The following is a 16149-nucleotide window of genomic DNA, read 5'->3' as shown; positions in this document are numbered from 1 at the left end:
ACTCCACCAAAAAACTGTTAGAATTGAAACAAATTCAGTAAAGCTTCAGGATACAAAATCAACATACAAAAAGTAGTAGCATTTCTATACATCAGTAATGGTATAGCTGAAATAGAAATCAAGGAAACAATACCATTTATAATAGGTACAAAAAATATATAATACCTAGGAATAAATCTAATCAAAGTGAAAGATCTATACAAGGAAAACTATAAAAGTCTGATGAAAGAAATAGAAGAGGACACACAAAAAAATAGATATTTCATGCTCATGGATTGGAAGAATCACATTTTCTTGCCTTTGGCTGTTTAGGTTTCCCTAAGTCTAAAGATAACATCTCCATTATGAATGTAACATAAACATTTTTCATAAATGCAGAGAAAGTTAGAGAAGTATAAACAGAACATTGCCTTCTAATACAAAACAATCATCCTTATTATCTGACAAAAGAGAGAAAAGGAAAGTCTTTATGTACCACTTCTCCAAGAAGAGGTGACCTAATTCAACCTATTTCAAGCCACTTAGGGGTAGAGATTTTAAACAGTAGCTGCGTAGTACTTAGAGGAACATGTACTTGTCAGAAGCTAATTATTCCTTTTCTCACTCTTGATTCCAGACTCCTAGAGTACAATAGGGAAACCACAATAACTCATTCTTTCAGAGTACCTTTCTGGGAGTAGCATGGAAAGATTAGGCAGATTCTATTGCACTTAATTCTCTAAACATTAAGGTAGATGCAGGATTACAGTATTGATATTCAGTCTCGAGCAAAGGATGCCATAAATGAATACAGCCAAAATGAGCTAAGTCAAAGCTGTGACGGTGACAAGCAATTGAAGTTATAGGCAGACTTAATATACATAGAATGGGTTTGTTTTCACTCCATGATTTTTTTCAATTTGTGTACATGTGCTGCTTATTAATGAATACTGGTCTATTAAACTTTAAATACATAAAACTTTTCTCCCTTTACCTTCTGAATGAATGCATGCTGAATTTAATTCATATTGATCTCAGCCTCACAGAAAAATATGAGAAAATTGTAAAGATAAATTTTTATTCCTCGAGGCTACTGTATTCCCACATCATCAGATTTTTACCGTGACTCTGTAAGATCAATGACGGTAGTTGGCTGACTAGATTCTCCTCTTTGTAAAGAAGAGGCGATGCCACTTCAGGGAGCGTGATTGAAGACGTAAGACTAAAGATAGACACGCTTCTAAATGTAGTTTTGTGAAGCAAAAAAGTGTGGATGTGCATGGAAGGGCGCTGAGGTTCTGTGTTTCTATTTTGATTTCTTCTTTCAGTAGTTGTATTCTGCCCTGATTCCACCAGGGCACAGCCTCAGTAAAAAACTACTGACTCTCCTTGTCCTCTGCTTCCTTTGACTGCCACAACAGAACAAAAGGAGAATAGAACAAATCACCATTGTCAAAGCATCCCTAATAAGTTTATATCTGTATCTATTTATCCACCTATATATTGTCTACTACCTACCTACTATCTAGATATCTAAATATTTATATCTGTACATATAGTAATAAGTCAAGGGGTATATAAACTGCTAAAATATATTGCTCTAAGAAGTATACAGTCAAAAAGTAAACCCACGGTATAATTTACATTGAATACATTCCATATAGATTTGATGTAATTACCTTTGTCAATGCCTATATATTTTTTTCTGTTACCCACAGCATCTACAACCACTACCAACCAAAGAGGGAAGAATAAAATATTGAGACCATATAAGTAAATTACTTGTAATTGATAAGGCATTTCAAGCCCTTAACTTTGCTGGAAATTAATATTAGTGAGATAAATCACTATTCCAATCAATATTCCAATCAGTTACTGGATCTATTTTATTGTATAAATCAACATTGTCCTTCAATGAGTCTCTGGCAATGTTTTAAGATATTTCAATGTATTCTAATATTTTTTGTTGGATGCATATGAAATTATTTCTGAAATTATGCATCAGTCTAAATCTTAGCTCTCCCTTCAGAGAAATGTTTCCTTGAAACTATTTCATGAAACAACAGTCTTTTATTTTCTGGAATTATAGGCCAAACCCTTGCCAAAAGCCAAAATTAGCATTACATTTTTTCCAGCCTATTCCCATATTATTTAAGTTAACATGTTCACTTTTTTTTTGCTTAGATATTTGATAGTTTTTATTTAGTTTTTAAGCAGATATCAATATCTACATCCATATTTGTATTTTTAAATAAAAGTAACCTTATATTACAAGCCTATTTTCTAATTATTCCTAATCACAGGAATAGGCAGTGTTCACGTGCGGCGGCTGGCATTTGTGGAGGGAAGTAAGAGCATGGGAAACACGTCTCCTCTTTCTGATTCTTGAAATGGCCAAACCAGTCACCCTTGCTTTTCTCAACCCTCTCATCCTTATTCTAGTAGATATTTTCTCATACAAATAATACAGAAAGATAATAACTAACTCTTAAATACAAGTAGTCAAGCTGGCTGTAAAAGAATTCATTTAAAATGTAGAATGCAATTGCCTTCGGTAAGCGATTAAAATCATTCCGGCCGCTTTGCCTTGCAGAACAGGTCTTTAACCATTATTTTCCATTGATCAAATTGCATTAGTCTAGGTTTGAAACCCGAGCGAGTAAATATTGCTATAAAAATACCCACAGTATTTCAGTTTTCTTGCAACAGAAATATTTCTTTTTGTCAAGTATTGTGTTGCTAATATGAGCAAAAGCTAAATACGAAGGGAAAACATATTTTGAATGCCTAACTACGCTGAAGGTCATACTTGGTCATTCCTTCACCAGCTATTTATTGGATGCTTATTACGTTCAAGCCCGTGGTGCTCGACAAATGTTTGCGGGATGAGTAAATGTTTTCAGCTGTGTGTGTTTCAGCCTTATTCTTCTTAGTTTCTTGCTTCCTCCAGTATCGGCCAGCTGTTAGTCAATTGCTTATAGCTGAATATTTTGTTTGAAGGATAAGATTATTCATTTTAAAACAAAAAGGAAGGAATAGGAAGACAACCGAGGAAGCTAGGGTATCTGCTGTTGTTCATCAAACACCTGCTATCTATTAATTTGATTCATCTGGCAAGCCATGCCCACGCTCGTTAATTGACCATTCATCATTAGAAAAAATATAAAAGCAAAGTATTTACACCTGGCCCCCTCTAGCCTGCACCCTCTCCAAATGGTTTCTATGTCAAGGCTTTGGCTAAACCTTAAAAATTCTGTGAGTAGGTTTACGTAGCATTTCATTTCAGAGCCTGAAGTCAGCCTCCTGCACCGATATTTAATCCTATCAAGGAAAAGGGATGCTAAGAAAGAAATGCTTTGTAAAACACAGCATGAAACAGACCTCAGCATTAGCGTTTAGCTTCTGATAATGTGCTCTGTATAATGTGTTAGTCAAGTTCTTGTGCCAAATTGGGTCCTTAGCCCTCACAGTGATTTTTGAAATAATTTTAACCATGAGTATATGAAATGATAGCTTTTCAAAAGCCACTGTAAATCTCAGAGCTCCCATGGTGGCCAGTGACAGCTGATAAATGGAAATGGAGAAAAACAAGGAATGCAAATACAAAGCAATTTGCATGACTCAGCCCACCCAAGGAAGCTGATGGAGGCACCACTTTATTATTTCAAAGTCACTTGCCTTGCAAACTGTAGATTTCTCCAACGCTGTTCTGGCGGGTGATGTGATGCCAGTACGCACTACGAGGAAGAGATATTGATTTGGATAATGTCATTTGTTCAGTCAAGCTTGTCTGAAGCTAAAAGAAAAAGAAAATGTATTTTAGGCTTTATTTAAAATATGAAACCGAAATCTGCTCTTTTAAAGTTGAGGGTTACATGTGAATGACATGATAGAATCTGTTGTTAGACACCTGCATAATCGTCTGTTTAAGGACAACTTTTTAAAAGGTAAAATCACTACTCAAAAATAGGAAATTGTAAACAATTTCATCTAACTCATTAATTAGGAAGGGAACATTAAGATGGTACAACTGATTCCAAGGAGAATTCAAATGGCTTATCGCCAATCAGGAACACTGGCAAATATCCAGGCAGTAATCAATTGCATTCCACTAGACAAATTTATTTGCATTTCTATGGAAAAGAATTATTTGCATTAACTCTCAGCTTTCAACAATTTACAGGATTGTAAAATAACTCGAAAAATGAAAGTGCAGGCTTGGTCAGAAACAGATATCTCAGAAAGGTGCCAAACACAGGATACTCATTAATCTTTTTTACCCATTTCAGTCTCTTAAAATTTTTCCTGACATCTCCTGACACCGTTACACAATGATCTGTTTTCTCAGATAGATCTGTTTGCTTGCTCCTGTGATAGGACTTCATACTGAAAAAGCGTTTCCTCTGAGAAACTCTTTGATACAATTGTGAATTTTCTTATTTGAAACATATAGTTTAAGGTTAGCTGAGGAGACCCACATGGTATCATATCACTTGCTCAGGCATATGATTAGTTCAAAGAACAAAAATAGTTTACATTGCATTTTCAAGAAAGAAATGCATTTTTATTGATAGACAACAGGGTTCAAGAAACATACAGAGGTGGTTTTATTTGGTCTTAGTGCACATTTCTCTGACACAACTTGAGAAAACATTTACCTTTTGACAAACAATGGACGATGAATCCTCTTATTAATAAAATCTCACATTTTTCCCTTATTTAATGCCTGACTCTAAGCAAAACTGGGAGTTGTAAAGATTGTCTCTGTCAGATCTAGCCTTAGAGTTCCTGTCTGCTTCCTGTGGTGTGCATTTTCCCACTGTGCCCCCAGAACCCCAATTTTTGCATCCAGCACTGGGTTTAACTCTTACTACCTCTCATAGAAGATGTTCTCAGGAAAGTACCTGATATGATTTAACAGGTCATTTAAATCTAAGAGGACATCAAACCAAGAGGTTTTTACATTTTAATGGAAAGTATAGTCAAAGAGCTTGAATATATTTATTTGATTTTACTTTTTAGTAGTGAAGCATTTCTAGAACTGCTATGTCTTGACACAAAAGTGTCATACTCATCATTTGAGGCTAGGAGTTTGAGACCAGCCTGGGCAACATAGCAAGACCCTGTCTCTAAAAAAAAAAAAAAATTGCAGGGTGTGATGGTGCACACCTGTAGCCCTAGCTACTCGGGAGGCTGAGCTGGGAGGATCACTTAAACCCAGGAGTTGGAGGTTGCAGTGAGCTGTGATCTTGCCACTTCACTCCAGTCTGGGTGACAGAGTAAGACCCTGTCTCAAAACAAACAAACAAAAAAAGGTGCCATACTCAGTCTATTTAAAAGTCTGGCATTGTTGAAGGTATTTTTTTTTTTTTTTTAAGAAGATGGCTTGGCTCCAAATAGTAACATTGCAACCAATCTATATTTTGCAAAATTTGATATTAACATATTTCAGAGTTTTCCTCCTTGTTGCCAAAATAGGTATACTGTCCACATCCACATCCCGCGGTCGGGGGGTGTGTGTGGGTGGAGTGGGGGCGTTGGCAGTGCAAAGGAGAAGACAAATTTCTGAGTTACCCCAGAGCAGCACTTTCAGAATCTTTGCTATGCTGGTTAACAACGCACCTTTCCAGTTGGGGTGGGGAACCTGTGGCCCTCCACATCCCCAAGTGAGGCCCCTCAATTGAATCCAAACTTCACAGAACAAATCCCTTTATTAAAGTCTGGAATCCATCACACACTACTGCGAGGAAATAGAGGCGAGGCTCATTGTGTGAAAGTGTTATTGGGGGAAAAGAAAGGGCTTTTGCCTTTAGAGCCTGTGTCCTATATGAGGCATAAACTTAATTAAACACATAAATCTTCAATTCATGTTAGCCATACCCATTAATAACATCAATTAATCCATAAATTCAATCTCATATTAATCACAGTTCTGTCTACTGTCTACTCTTTATCCTTTTTTCTAGTATATTATAATTTGTTTATTACTTAGCATACAATAGATTGTCAGTGATAAATTAATCTTTCCAAAATTTGATGAAAGTGCTTTTCCTTTCACTTTTTTATTCTGGGAAACATTTTTCTTCCCAAATGATCAATCTTAAGCATCATGGAAACACAGTAAACATATTTTGTTTGCTGGAAACGAATAACTGGAAACCACTGGAGACACTAATTTCCTCCCTGCAGTTCCCCTCTGAGTCGCCCCCTGTTGGTTTTCACCTCATGTTCCTCTAGTTCTCACTCATCAGTGTCGTCAAGCTCCAGGACGCTTTTAACAATATTCTATTTTTTCATTTGTTCCTTTGGTTCCTCTTTATTCTACTTCCATATTTAAATTGCTGAAACATGGAAAATTTGTCTTTAAAAATTTGATTATAGATTTTCTCAGGATCTTTGCCAAAGATACAAATCTCTTTCACCCTATCTTGGCTGTCTAAGTGTTCTCTTAGACATCGGAGACTCCATTCACCATTCGTAACTGCATGTTGGGTCCGCTACGGACTGAATTGTGCTCCCCCCACAAATTCCTAGGTTGAAGTGCTGTCCCCCAATGTGACTGTATTTGGAGAGAGGGCCTTTAAAGAGGCTAATTAAGGTTAAAGAAGGACATGAAGGTGGAACCCTAATCAAGTGGGACTGGCGTCCTTACAAGAGGAGGAGACACCAGGGATGAACGCGCACAAAGAAAAGGCCTGCAAAGACACTAGAAAGTGTCTGCAGGCTGAGGAGAGAGGCCTCGGAGGAAACCAGTCCTGCCGGCATCTTGATCTTGGACTACCAGAAGTCCAAGAACTATGAGAAAATAAATTTCTGTTGTTTAAGTCTCCCAGTCTGTGATATTTTGTTTTGGCAGCCCTAGCAAACTGATGCAAGTATTCTGTGCCATGGGCAATCTAAGATATGTTGTAGAATCTATCTGATTTATCTAGCTATTTTTAATATTATTATGAACTTTAAGCAATGTATTATAAATTAATTGACCTTTTTGATGGGCACAATGACCAAGACAGTATGACAATATTTCAAGCACTTTTATTAGAGAATTGTGTTGATTCTAATTTTAAACTCTTGATAAAATTTCCTTTACTGAGAGGTTTTAAAAAGAGAACATACATCCTTAACTATTTTTAACTAAAAATTATCCTTAATTATTTTCACATTATAATACTTTAATTAAAAGCATTATGATAAAAAATAAAGCTTAAAATGCTATAGTAATTTTCTTTTTTGTTGTTTTACTTTCTAAATTCTTAGATCCAACACAGCTCAAGTGATTTCTTAATTGAAAGAACAATGCATCAATTTGACTTGGAGGATTTTTTAGGACCATAAAATTGTGAATATGTTAAAAAAAAAAAAAGGCAATTTATATTTATATTGCAAATAAATATCTATTACATTGTAAGATAATTTCTAAGCAATGACTGCATTTTAAAAAATTAAACATGATGGATACACTTCTTCAAGGTTCTTTTGTTCCTTCTTTGTGAGGATCTGCTACGTGGATTTTTTTGGTGGCCTTGGTAAAAAATTTCTCAAGAAGCTAAAAATTCTGCAACCCCTTGCGCCAGGACTCCCTCAGTATTGAACTACATTCTCTTTCCTGGAGACAACACTCCTCTCCTCCTTTTGTGCAGGGTTGGGATTAGGAAAGGATGCTTCAGCACAGATGCAGAAATCAACTGGACACGGAGGCAGTTCATTCAGTTGATACCCTCACTGTGGCTTTTTGCCATTTGGGGCTCTAACCCTCTCCTGATCCCATTCTGCTGAAACAGCAGTCAGTTCTCTGGGATACGAGCAATGAATCGGAAACCACTTATTTAACATCTGGAAAGAGGAGCAGTCACAGCCCAAACAAGTCTGGAGAGTAGTTGACGCATTTGAGTTCTTCTGGAGAGCTGCATGCAACTGACACATCTCAAAAAGCCACAGCCCAGCAGAATGATTTAGGCCCAAAGTGTGCCACATGGAGATTAAATTACTATCTTTAGTTGAGTATGACACAGATTAGGGTGATGCTGTCCTCACGCTGATGAGAAAGGAAAACCAAAAGAAAAGAACCTTATATTTAGAGCAGCGGTCCCCATCCTTTATGGCACCAGGTACGGGTTTCATGGAAGACAATTTTTCCGCAGATGGGGTGGGGGATGGTTACAGGATGATTCAAGAGCATTACATTTATTGTGGGGTCAAACCTCTCTGCTAGCGATAATCTGTGTTTGCAGCTGCTCCCCAGCGCTAGCATCACCGCCTCAGCTCCACCGCAGATCACCAGGCATTAGATAAGGAGCGTGACCTAGATCCTCCACGTGCACAGTGTACAGTAGGGTTTGTGCTGCTATGAGAATCTAATGTCACCGCTGATCTGACAGGAAGCGGAGCTTATGTGGCAATGTGAGCGATGGGGAGCAGCCGTAAATACAGATGAAGCTTTGCTGGCTCGCCTGCCGCTCAGCTGCTGTGTGGCCTGGTTCCTGGTACTGGTCCGTGGCTGGGCGTTGGGGACCACAGATTTAGAGGACTCTCATTGAGATATAAACAAGGGCGACTGCTCTTGCTCTCTCCCATTTAGCCAATAATATTTTTTATTTGTAAACATTTGAGATTTCCAGCTGATAGATTCCAACCTCCATCTCTCTCCTCCCCTAAACTTTGGAAGACTCTTTTGAACACATCTGGTTGAAAGGGTCATTTTTAGGAAACGTTTTCTTCCCGGGTTACTCTGGTTTTGCATTTCTTGTGAGAACTTTGGCTCCTTACTATCTTTTCAAGTATGTTTGTGTAGCAAACAGGCTCAGAAGATACAGTATCTTCCTCCAGGGAAGATTTGTTTCCTATCAGGACAATACAGATGATGTCTTCTTCCAGGGCAAAGGCTGGGCAGCTCTGTTAGCAGCCACGTTATAAGATCCGATGTTCCCTGAACTCAGGTTCCTCCGCTGTGGCAACATGCAGCATCCACCTGGGCTGTACCCCATGGCCCCGGGGACTTGGGGAACAAGGAAACTTATGGGAACATGCAACTCATGATGCTCGCTGGTGCCATAGTAACAAAATCCCTCGTCTCTGCCCCAGGAGTTCTGTTTTCCTCCAGCATCCTTGAAACTGCGGCAGGCAAGGGAGGTAGGGGTGGTAGCATCTTTCCCGCTTTTGTTAACCTGAGTTGTCTCTGCTCTTCCTACGCCTTGAATCTAAATTACCTTATTGAATTTCCTCTATTGAACTGTTTGGCATAGGCTTTATTTACTTAAGTGGACCCTGACTCATACAAGGAGCTCTCTTGCTATGTCCCAAATTTATTCAATATATCCACATTGAAAGGCTTTAAAGTTATTTCTGCTCTTTTGATACTAAAACTAACAAATCCCAAAACTAAAGAATTTTGAGAAAATAAAAAGAAAATTAGGTCAGTATTCCATCTAGGGATTTTGGCTTATATATGTATAAGTAGAATTATGAACATTGTTTCTCAAAGAGTCATTAATTCTCCAAAGGTTATTTGCTGTTTACATTTTTATAAAGCAGCATCAAATTCTCTTAGAAATAATTTTGCCTGTTTTTATAACTCCTTTCATATGTTGAATTTATATGATTGGGTTTCACTTTGAATAGTTTTTCTATACTTTTACCTTTTAGAGAGACTTGTGTTTTCATTTATGGAAATAATATGTAATTTTTCAGTTTTTCTTATGTATTATATTTTCCTCTTGTCCTAAGTAATTTCCACATCCTATTTTTCTTAGGTTGTTTTGTTGGTCTTTTCTACCTCCTCAAGTTAAGTATTTGCAATTATAATCTTATTTGTTTAATGAAAGCATTTGCTTCTGAATGTCACTTGTCTACTTCCCAGTGGCTTGATAAGTAGAATAGAAATCATTCTTTCTTAAAATTATAGAATTGTAGCTTTTTTCCTCTTTTATATAATATATTGCTTGTGTATATTTTAAGGTACTGCTTTTTCATGTACATTTTATTATTAACTTTTATTTAATAATATATTGTAGGTAGAGAATGTGGACTGAATAGTTTCCATATATTGAAGTTGATTTTTCATTGTTATCTAACATATAGCCAATTTCTGTACATGTTTTATAGATACTTAAAGAGATATTCACACTGATGTAGAGTCTCTCTTTCTCTACGCAGATGTATACGCATGCATGTAAACACTATTTACTTTGTATTTCCTTCTCTACATATTTGTTTACATTTTTAATGTACTTTATCAATATATGAAAGTGTTAATTTCAAATGACTAATCAGCATTGTTTCTGCCCATTTTCTCTTATATATTTATGCATTTTTTATTTTATTACAAGTTGAGTTTATTTATATATTTATGGGGTATGATTTATGAATATGTGAAAATTAAATCAAGCTAATTAACATAACTATCACCTCAAATACTTATTTTTTGTGGTGAGAACATTTGGAATTTACTCTCTTAGCAATTTTGAAATGTACAATACACTATTATTAACTATATTCACCACAATAGAACCCCGTGAAACAAATTTCTCCAGTCTGAGATACTGTGCCTTTTGACCATCATTTCTGTCTCTCCCACCCTCAGCCTCTGTAACCACATTTCTACTTTCTGCTCCTAAGATTTTGTTTTAGATTCCATTTATAAGTGAAAACACATGGTATCTGTCTTTCTGTGCCTGGCTCATTTCACTTAGCATAATTTTCTCTAATTCCATCCATGCTGTTGCAAATGACAGCATTTCTTTCTTTTTCAAGGGTGTATAGTATTCCACTGTGTATATGTGCCACATTTTCTTTGTCCATTCATCCACTGATGGGCACTTAGGTTGATTCCATAACTTGACTATTGTGAAATATGTTGCAATGAATATAGGAGTGCAGATATCTCTTCGACTTACCAATTTCAAATCTTTTGGGTAAAAACCCACAGTGGGATTTCTGGATAATATGATAGTTTTACTTTTAATTTTTTGAGGAACCTCCATAGTGTTTCCCATAATGGTCGTACTAATTTGCATTCCCACCAACAGTATACAAGGGTTCCCTTTTCTCCATGTCTTCAACAGGCCTTGTTATCTTTCATCCTCTTGATAATGGCCATTCTGATGGTGTGAGAAGATATCACATTGTGGTTTTAATTAGCATTCCCTAGTGATCAGCAATGTAGAATATTTTTTCATGAACCTGTTGGCTATTGGTATGTCTTTTGGGAAATTTCTACTCATGTCCCTTGCCCATTTTTTATTTAAGTATTATTTTATACATTAAAATGGTGTTTTATTTGACACATAAAGCTTCATGACTGTTTTATTGTTTTATAAGTTAGATATGTTGTTACACTCCTCTTATAAAAGTTCTCCCCGGTCCCAGGGTTCAACCTCACCTCCATCTTTTAGCTTCCACTCTTCCAAATAAATAGGTTGATAATCTCCTCTACTTTCTCCTAGGAAGTCTGGGCTTCTTTTTCAAGAAATAGTATTGTTCATCATCCATTAATATCTTCTTTGTTTTATCTGTTCTTGGTCTAGTAGAAATTACTGGGTATTTCCAACACATACATAATGCCTCTTCCTTATTTTCAGCCTATTTCAAGTATTCTATATTTTTACATTCCTTTAGTCATTTTATCTGGCACTTGATTCAGAAATCATTGATTTTGTCTACTTAAATCTTCATAAAATTTTCTGGAAGCTAGGAAAGGGATGAAGTATCCCTCTTTAAAATGAGAGGAGGCTGAGACTTCGAGACGTTAATTGATGTTCCTAAGGCCATATATCCTATGGAAGGTTGAGACTAGAATTGTGATTGTCCTCTGTACTTCTGTGCTTTTTTTGACCATCAAGAGATTCTGTGTAATGTCTTTCAAATAAACTTGCATCATAAATAGTATTAAATATTGTGTTAGTTTTGTGAAAAGATTGGCGATAGCTGCAAATTCTTTTAAAAGCCTGCATTCAGAAATAGTCTACATTTCCTGCCCTTAAATCCGGGCTGGCCGATGTTTGTTTGACCAGTAACGTGTAGTAGACAAGACATCACGTCTGCTGTGGGCATGACCTCTGAGACCTTTAAGGAGGTTCCTTCTTCCCTCCACTTGTGCTGAGTCACCATGTAGGTCTGACTACATGCAAGGCTGCCGTGGAATGAGGACAGGCCGTGTAGTCGAGGGCTTAAATCCACCTTAGAGAATCTAGCAATTCTCTTACAGATGGGGTATCAACATTCGGAAAAATTCAGGCATTTACTCAAGGTAAAACTTCAATTACAGAGACTCTCATAGAAAATAGCTCTCTAGACTCTGAGTCCATTGCTCTTCAGACTTCGATGCTCATCTCTCCTGGGAAAAATGAGCTTCCTCCTCAATATATTGCAATGTGGGACAACCCAGCCTTGTCCTTTGAGAGGACCCAAGCTTCGAGGAAGCAGCAGGTCAGGCCTGACAACTGTTGGGATTTTTATGAAAACCTCTTCATGTTTTTACCAAAAGAATGATCTGTGTTACCTTACTGCTTTTTGGACTTTTTCCTTTGCTGTTTTGAGGCTTTGCCTGCCCCTGTGATGAATGTTAATGCTCATCTGTGTTCACTTATATAAAATTCATTTATATGAAAAACTGTTAACTAAGTAATTTTCCTTTTGCTTTGTATCTCTCGAGTGATGGCCTAGAAATTTTTAAATTGGATTAGCAGTTGAGACACAAGAAATCCAGCAATTATGAATTGACATTTATGAGCCATTCTCTATGTGCCTGGCAACGTGCAAATTGGTTTCATATGTTATCCCATTGAATATTCATATAAATTGTCAACAAATATGCCATCTGAACTTTACAGACAAGGACAACGAGGCACAGAGGGATAATATAATTTGTTCATGGTGACACAGCCAGTGAGTGATGTCTCTGAGGCTTCAGGGCTCTGATGTTCTTCTCCCTTCATCATGACTCACTGTAAAATAAGTTATTGGAGCAGATGAGATGAGAATTACACCAGCTGGGTCCATTTCGCAGGACCAGGGCAGGAATGTGAGTGCCTCTTTCTCATGCTTAAGACAGAACACCGTAGTATGTGTGGCAGAATCACAGGGTAGCTGAGCACATGAGTGTTGCTTTCAGCTAGTCTGCTATCAGATGTCGACTACACAGCTGCCCAGTCAGGAAGGCATATAAACTTAAAAAAAAAATTCAGTTTTTGCTTATCTACCTTAAGTGTTATAAATATTAAGATGTGCTTTTAGAGTGAAAAATCACAGTGTTTATCACATCTGAAGTGCTTGGTAAAGACTGCTGCAATGTTATTGTAACTATTGCATGGAAGAGGTGGCATATGCCAGAGGCATCTATGTGTATATGTGGTCGAGACATGGAAATTTGCCCAAATTGAGCCACCAAAGGAAGGATATTGAAGACAGACACACGTATGTAGTAATTAGGCTCAGATCTAAATATAAATACAAATCCCCTAAATATGAACCTGAGGAATAACTGGCCTATGTGGGCAGGTGGGGAGAGGTGGAAGACAGATGAGAAACATGTGAGCGATGCTAGTAGCAGGGTATGTGTGCGTGTGTGTGCATGTGAGCACACATGTACAATGTAAGCTAGGTAAGGGGAGTAACAGCTTTCTCTAGATGATGAAGAGAATAAGAAATGCCTCTTGTCGCATATGCCAGCGTGATCTCTGGTATGACCGAGAAAAGAGGGTGGGCAAACTTACTATAAATAAGAAGTACTGCAAAAGTACAAGTGGCCAGAAAACATGCTAATGTGACATATGAAGTGTATGTCGTTGTAAAAAAAAATGTTGTGCTGCTTCATAAGGAAAATGCTGCCTACAAATGCGCTTCCAGTTGAGAACATTGAGTTTTATTTGTTCTTGGAAAAGAGCTTATGAAACTTGAAAACTGTGTGGGTATAGACACCTCAGAGACCTTAAGCCAGCCACGCTTAAGGCACTGTTTGCATTTGTTAAAATAGTCCTTTGAAGTTTGAAGGTTTATGGGCAATTGGTTTCTCACAGACTTGACTTAATTTTCAATAGGGGACATCTCATACTTAATCTTCCATTTTATTCAAGATAAATGGAAAGGAATTAGAAGATACCTTGCTGAGTTTGTTTCAGTATAACAAACAAAATGTAACATTTACATATTCATTTAATGGAAGTTGCTAGATGTTATTTAATGGACTTTGCAGAATATTATTTTCATTAAACTTGAAAAAAATGGATGTTATTATTGTATATTTTAAATCATGTATTGACCAAAATACTTTCAGGAAGTACAAAAAATGCTGAGCTTTGGAATAACACCAGAAGTCATTACAAACATCTAAATGAAAACTTTAATCCCATTCTTATCTGCAATAAGTAATGCTTTTAAGAATGTACATATTCTTTTTTTTCAAGATTTTTTTTTTTTTTTTTTTTTTTGAGACAAAGTCTCACTGTGTTGCCTGGGCTAGACTGCCGTGGCGTCATCTTAGCTCACAGCAACCTCAAACTCCTGGGCTCAAGCGATCCTCCTGCCTCAGCCTCCCGAGTAGCTGGGACTACAGGCATGCGCCACCATGCCCGGCTAATTTTTTCTATATATATTTTTAGTTGTCCAATTAATTTCTTTCTATTTTTAGTAGAGACGGGGTCTCGCTCTTGCTCAGGCTGGTTTTGAACTCCTGAGCTCAAACAATCCGCCCGCCTCGGCCTCCCAGAGAGCTAGGATTACAGGCGTGAGCCACCGCGCCTGGCCCAAGATTTTTTTTATTTCAAAATATTATGGGGGTACAAATGTTTTTGGTTACATGGATCGCTTTTGTAATGATTGAGACAAGGTTGTAAGTGGGCCAATTACTCAGACAGTGTTCATTGTACCTGTTAGGTAGGTTTTTGCCTGTCCGCTCCCTTCCCCTCCCCGCACTTCATTTCCACCGAGTTTTTCTTCCTTCAGTGCACATGTGTGCTCATCAGTTAGTTCCAATTAATAGCAAGTGTGTGTGGCATTTGTTTTTCCACCGTGTAGATACTTCACTTAGGGTAATGGTTTCCAGTTCCATCCAAATTGTTGCAAAAGGCATTAATTCATACTTTTTTATGTCTGAGTAGTATTCTAAGGTATATATACACCACATTTTGTTAATCCACTCATGAATTGATGGGCACTTGGGTTGATTCCACATCTTTGCAATTGTGAACTGTGCTTCAATAAACATTTGAGTGCAGGTATCTTTTTGATAAAATGACTTCTTTTCTTTGGGGTAAATACCCATTAGTGGGATTGCTGGATAGAATGGTAGTTCTACTTTTAGTTCTCTAAGGAATCTCCATACTGTTTTCCATAAAGGTTGTACTAATTTGCAGTCCCACCAACAGTGTATAAGTGTTCCTTTCTCTCTGCATCTATGCCAGCATCTGTTGTTTTTGGACTTTTTAATAAAAGCTATTCTAACTGGGGTAAGGTGATTTTAATTTGCATTTTTCTGATGATTAGTGACATTAAGCATGTTTTCATGTTTCTGGGCCATTTGTGTATCTTCTTTTGAAAAGCTTCTGATCGTGTCTTTTGCCCACTTTTTAATGGGGTTGTTTGTTTCTTGAGGATTTGCTTGAATTCTTTATAGATTCTGGTTATTGGTCCTTTATTAGATGTATAGCTTGTGAATCTTTTCTCCCATTCTGTAGGTTGTCTATTTGCTCTGTTGATTATTTCCTTAGCTATGCAGAAGCTTTTTAATTTAATCGAGTCCCATTTATTAATTTTTGTTGCTGTGATTACCACTGGGGTCTTTTTCATAAATTTTTTGCCTAGGCCAATATCTAGAAGAGTTTTTCCAACATTTTCTTCTAGAATTCATATGGTTTTATGTCTTACATTTAAATTTTATTTCTGCATATTATGGGGGTACAAATGTTTAGGGTATGTTGCCCTTGCCCCCCCCCCGCCCACTCCCCAGTCAGAGCTTCAGGTGTGTCCATCCCCCAGATGGTGCGCATCACATTCATTATGTGTGTATATACCCAATCCCCTCCTCCCCCGCCCCACCTGCCCGACGCCTGATAAATGTTATTCCTATATGTGCACTTAGGTGTTGATCGGTGAAACTGATTTGCTGGCCTGTACATGTGGTGCTTATTTTTCCATTCTTGGGATACTTCACTTAGTAGAATGGGTTCCAGCTCTATC

General features: G+C 37.2%; 1 protein-coding gene across 1 annotated transcript in view; it reads right to left on the bottom strand.

Moving 5' to 3' along the window:
* DOK6 (docking protein 6) overlaps positions 1-16149 on the bottom strand; it is a 557474-nt gene that overhangs the window by 134318 nt on the left and 407007 nt on the right. Inside the window, exon 7 of the mRNA XM_012657584.1 lies at positions 3658-3775. Coding sequence (XP_012513038.1) covers positions 3658-3775 — 118 coding nt within the window. The remainder of the gene's footprint in view (positions 1-3657; positions 3776-16149) is intronic.

The sequence above is a fragment of the Propithecus coquereli genome, unplaced genomic scaffold (assembly GCF_000956105.1).
Source record: "Propithecus coquereli isolate 6110/MARCELLA unplaced genomic scaffold, Pcoq_1.0 Scaffold55, whole genome shotgun sequence".
Lineage (NCBI taxonomy): Eukaryota > Metazoa > Chordata > Mammalia > Primates > Indriidae > Propithecus > Propithecus coquereli.
This window is presented reverse-complemented; position numbering and strand designations above follow the sequence as displayed.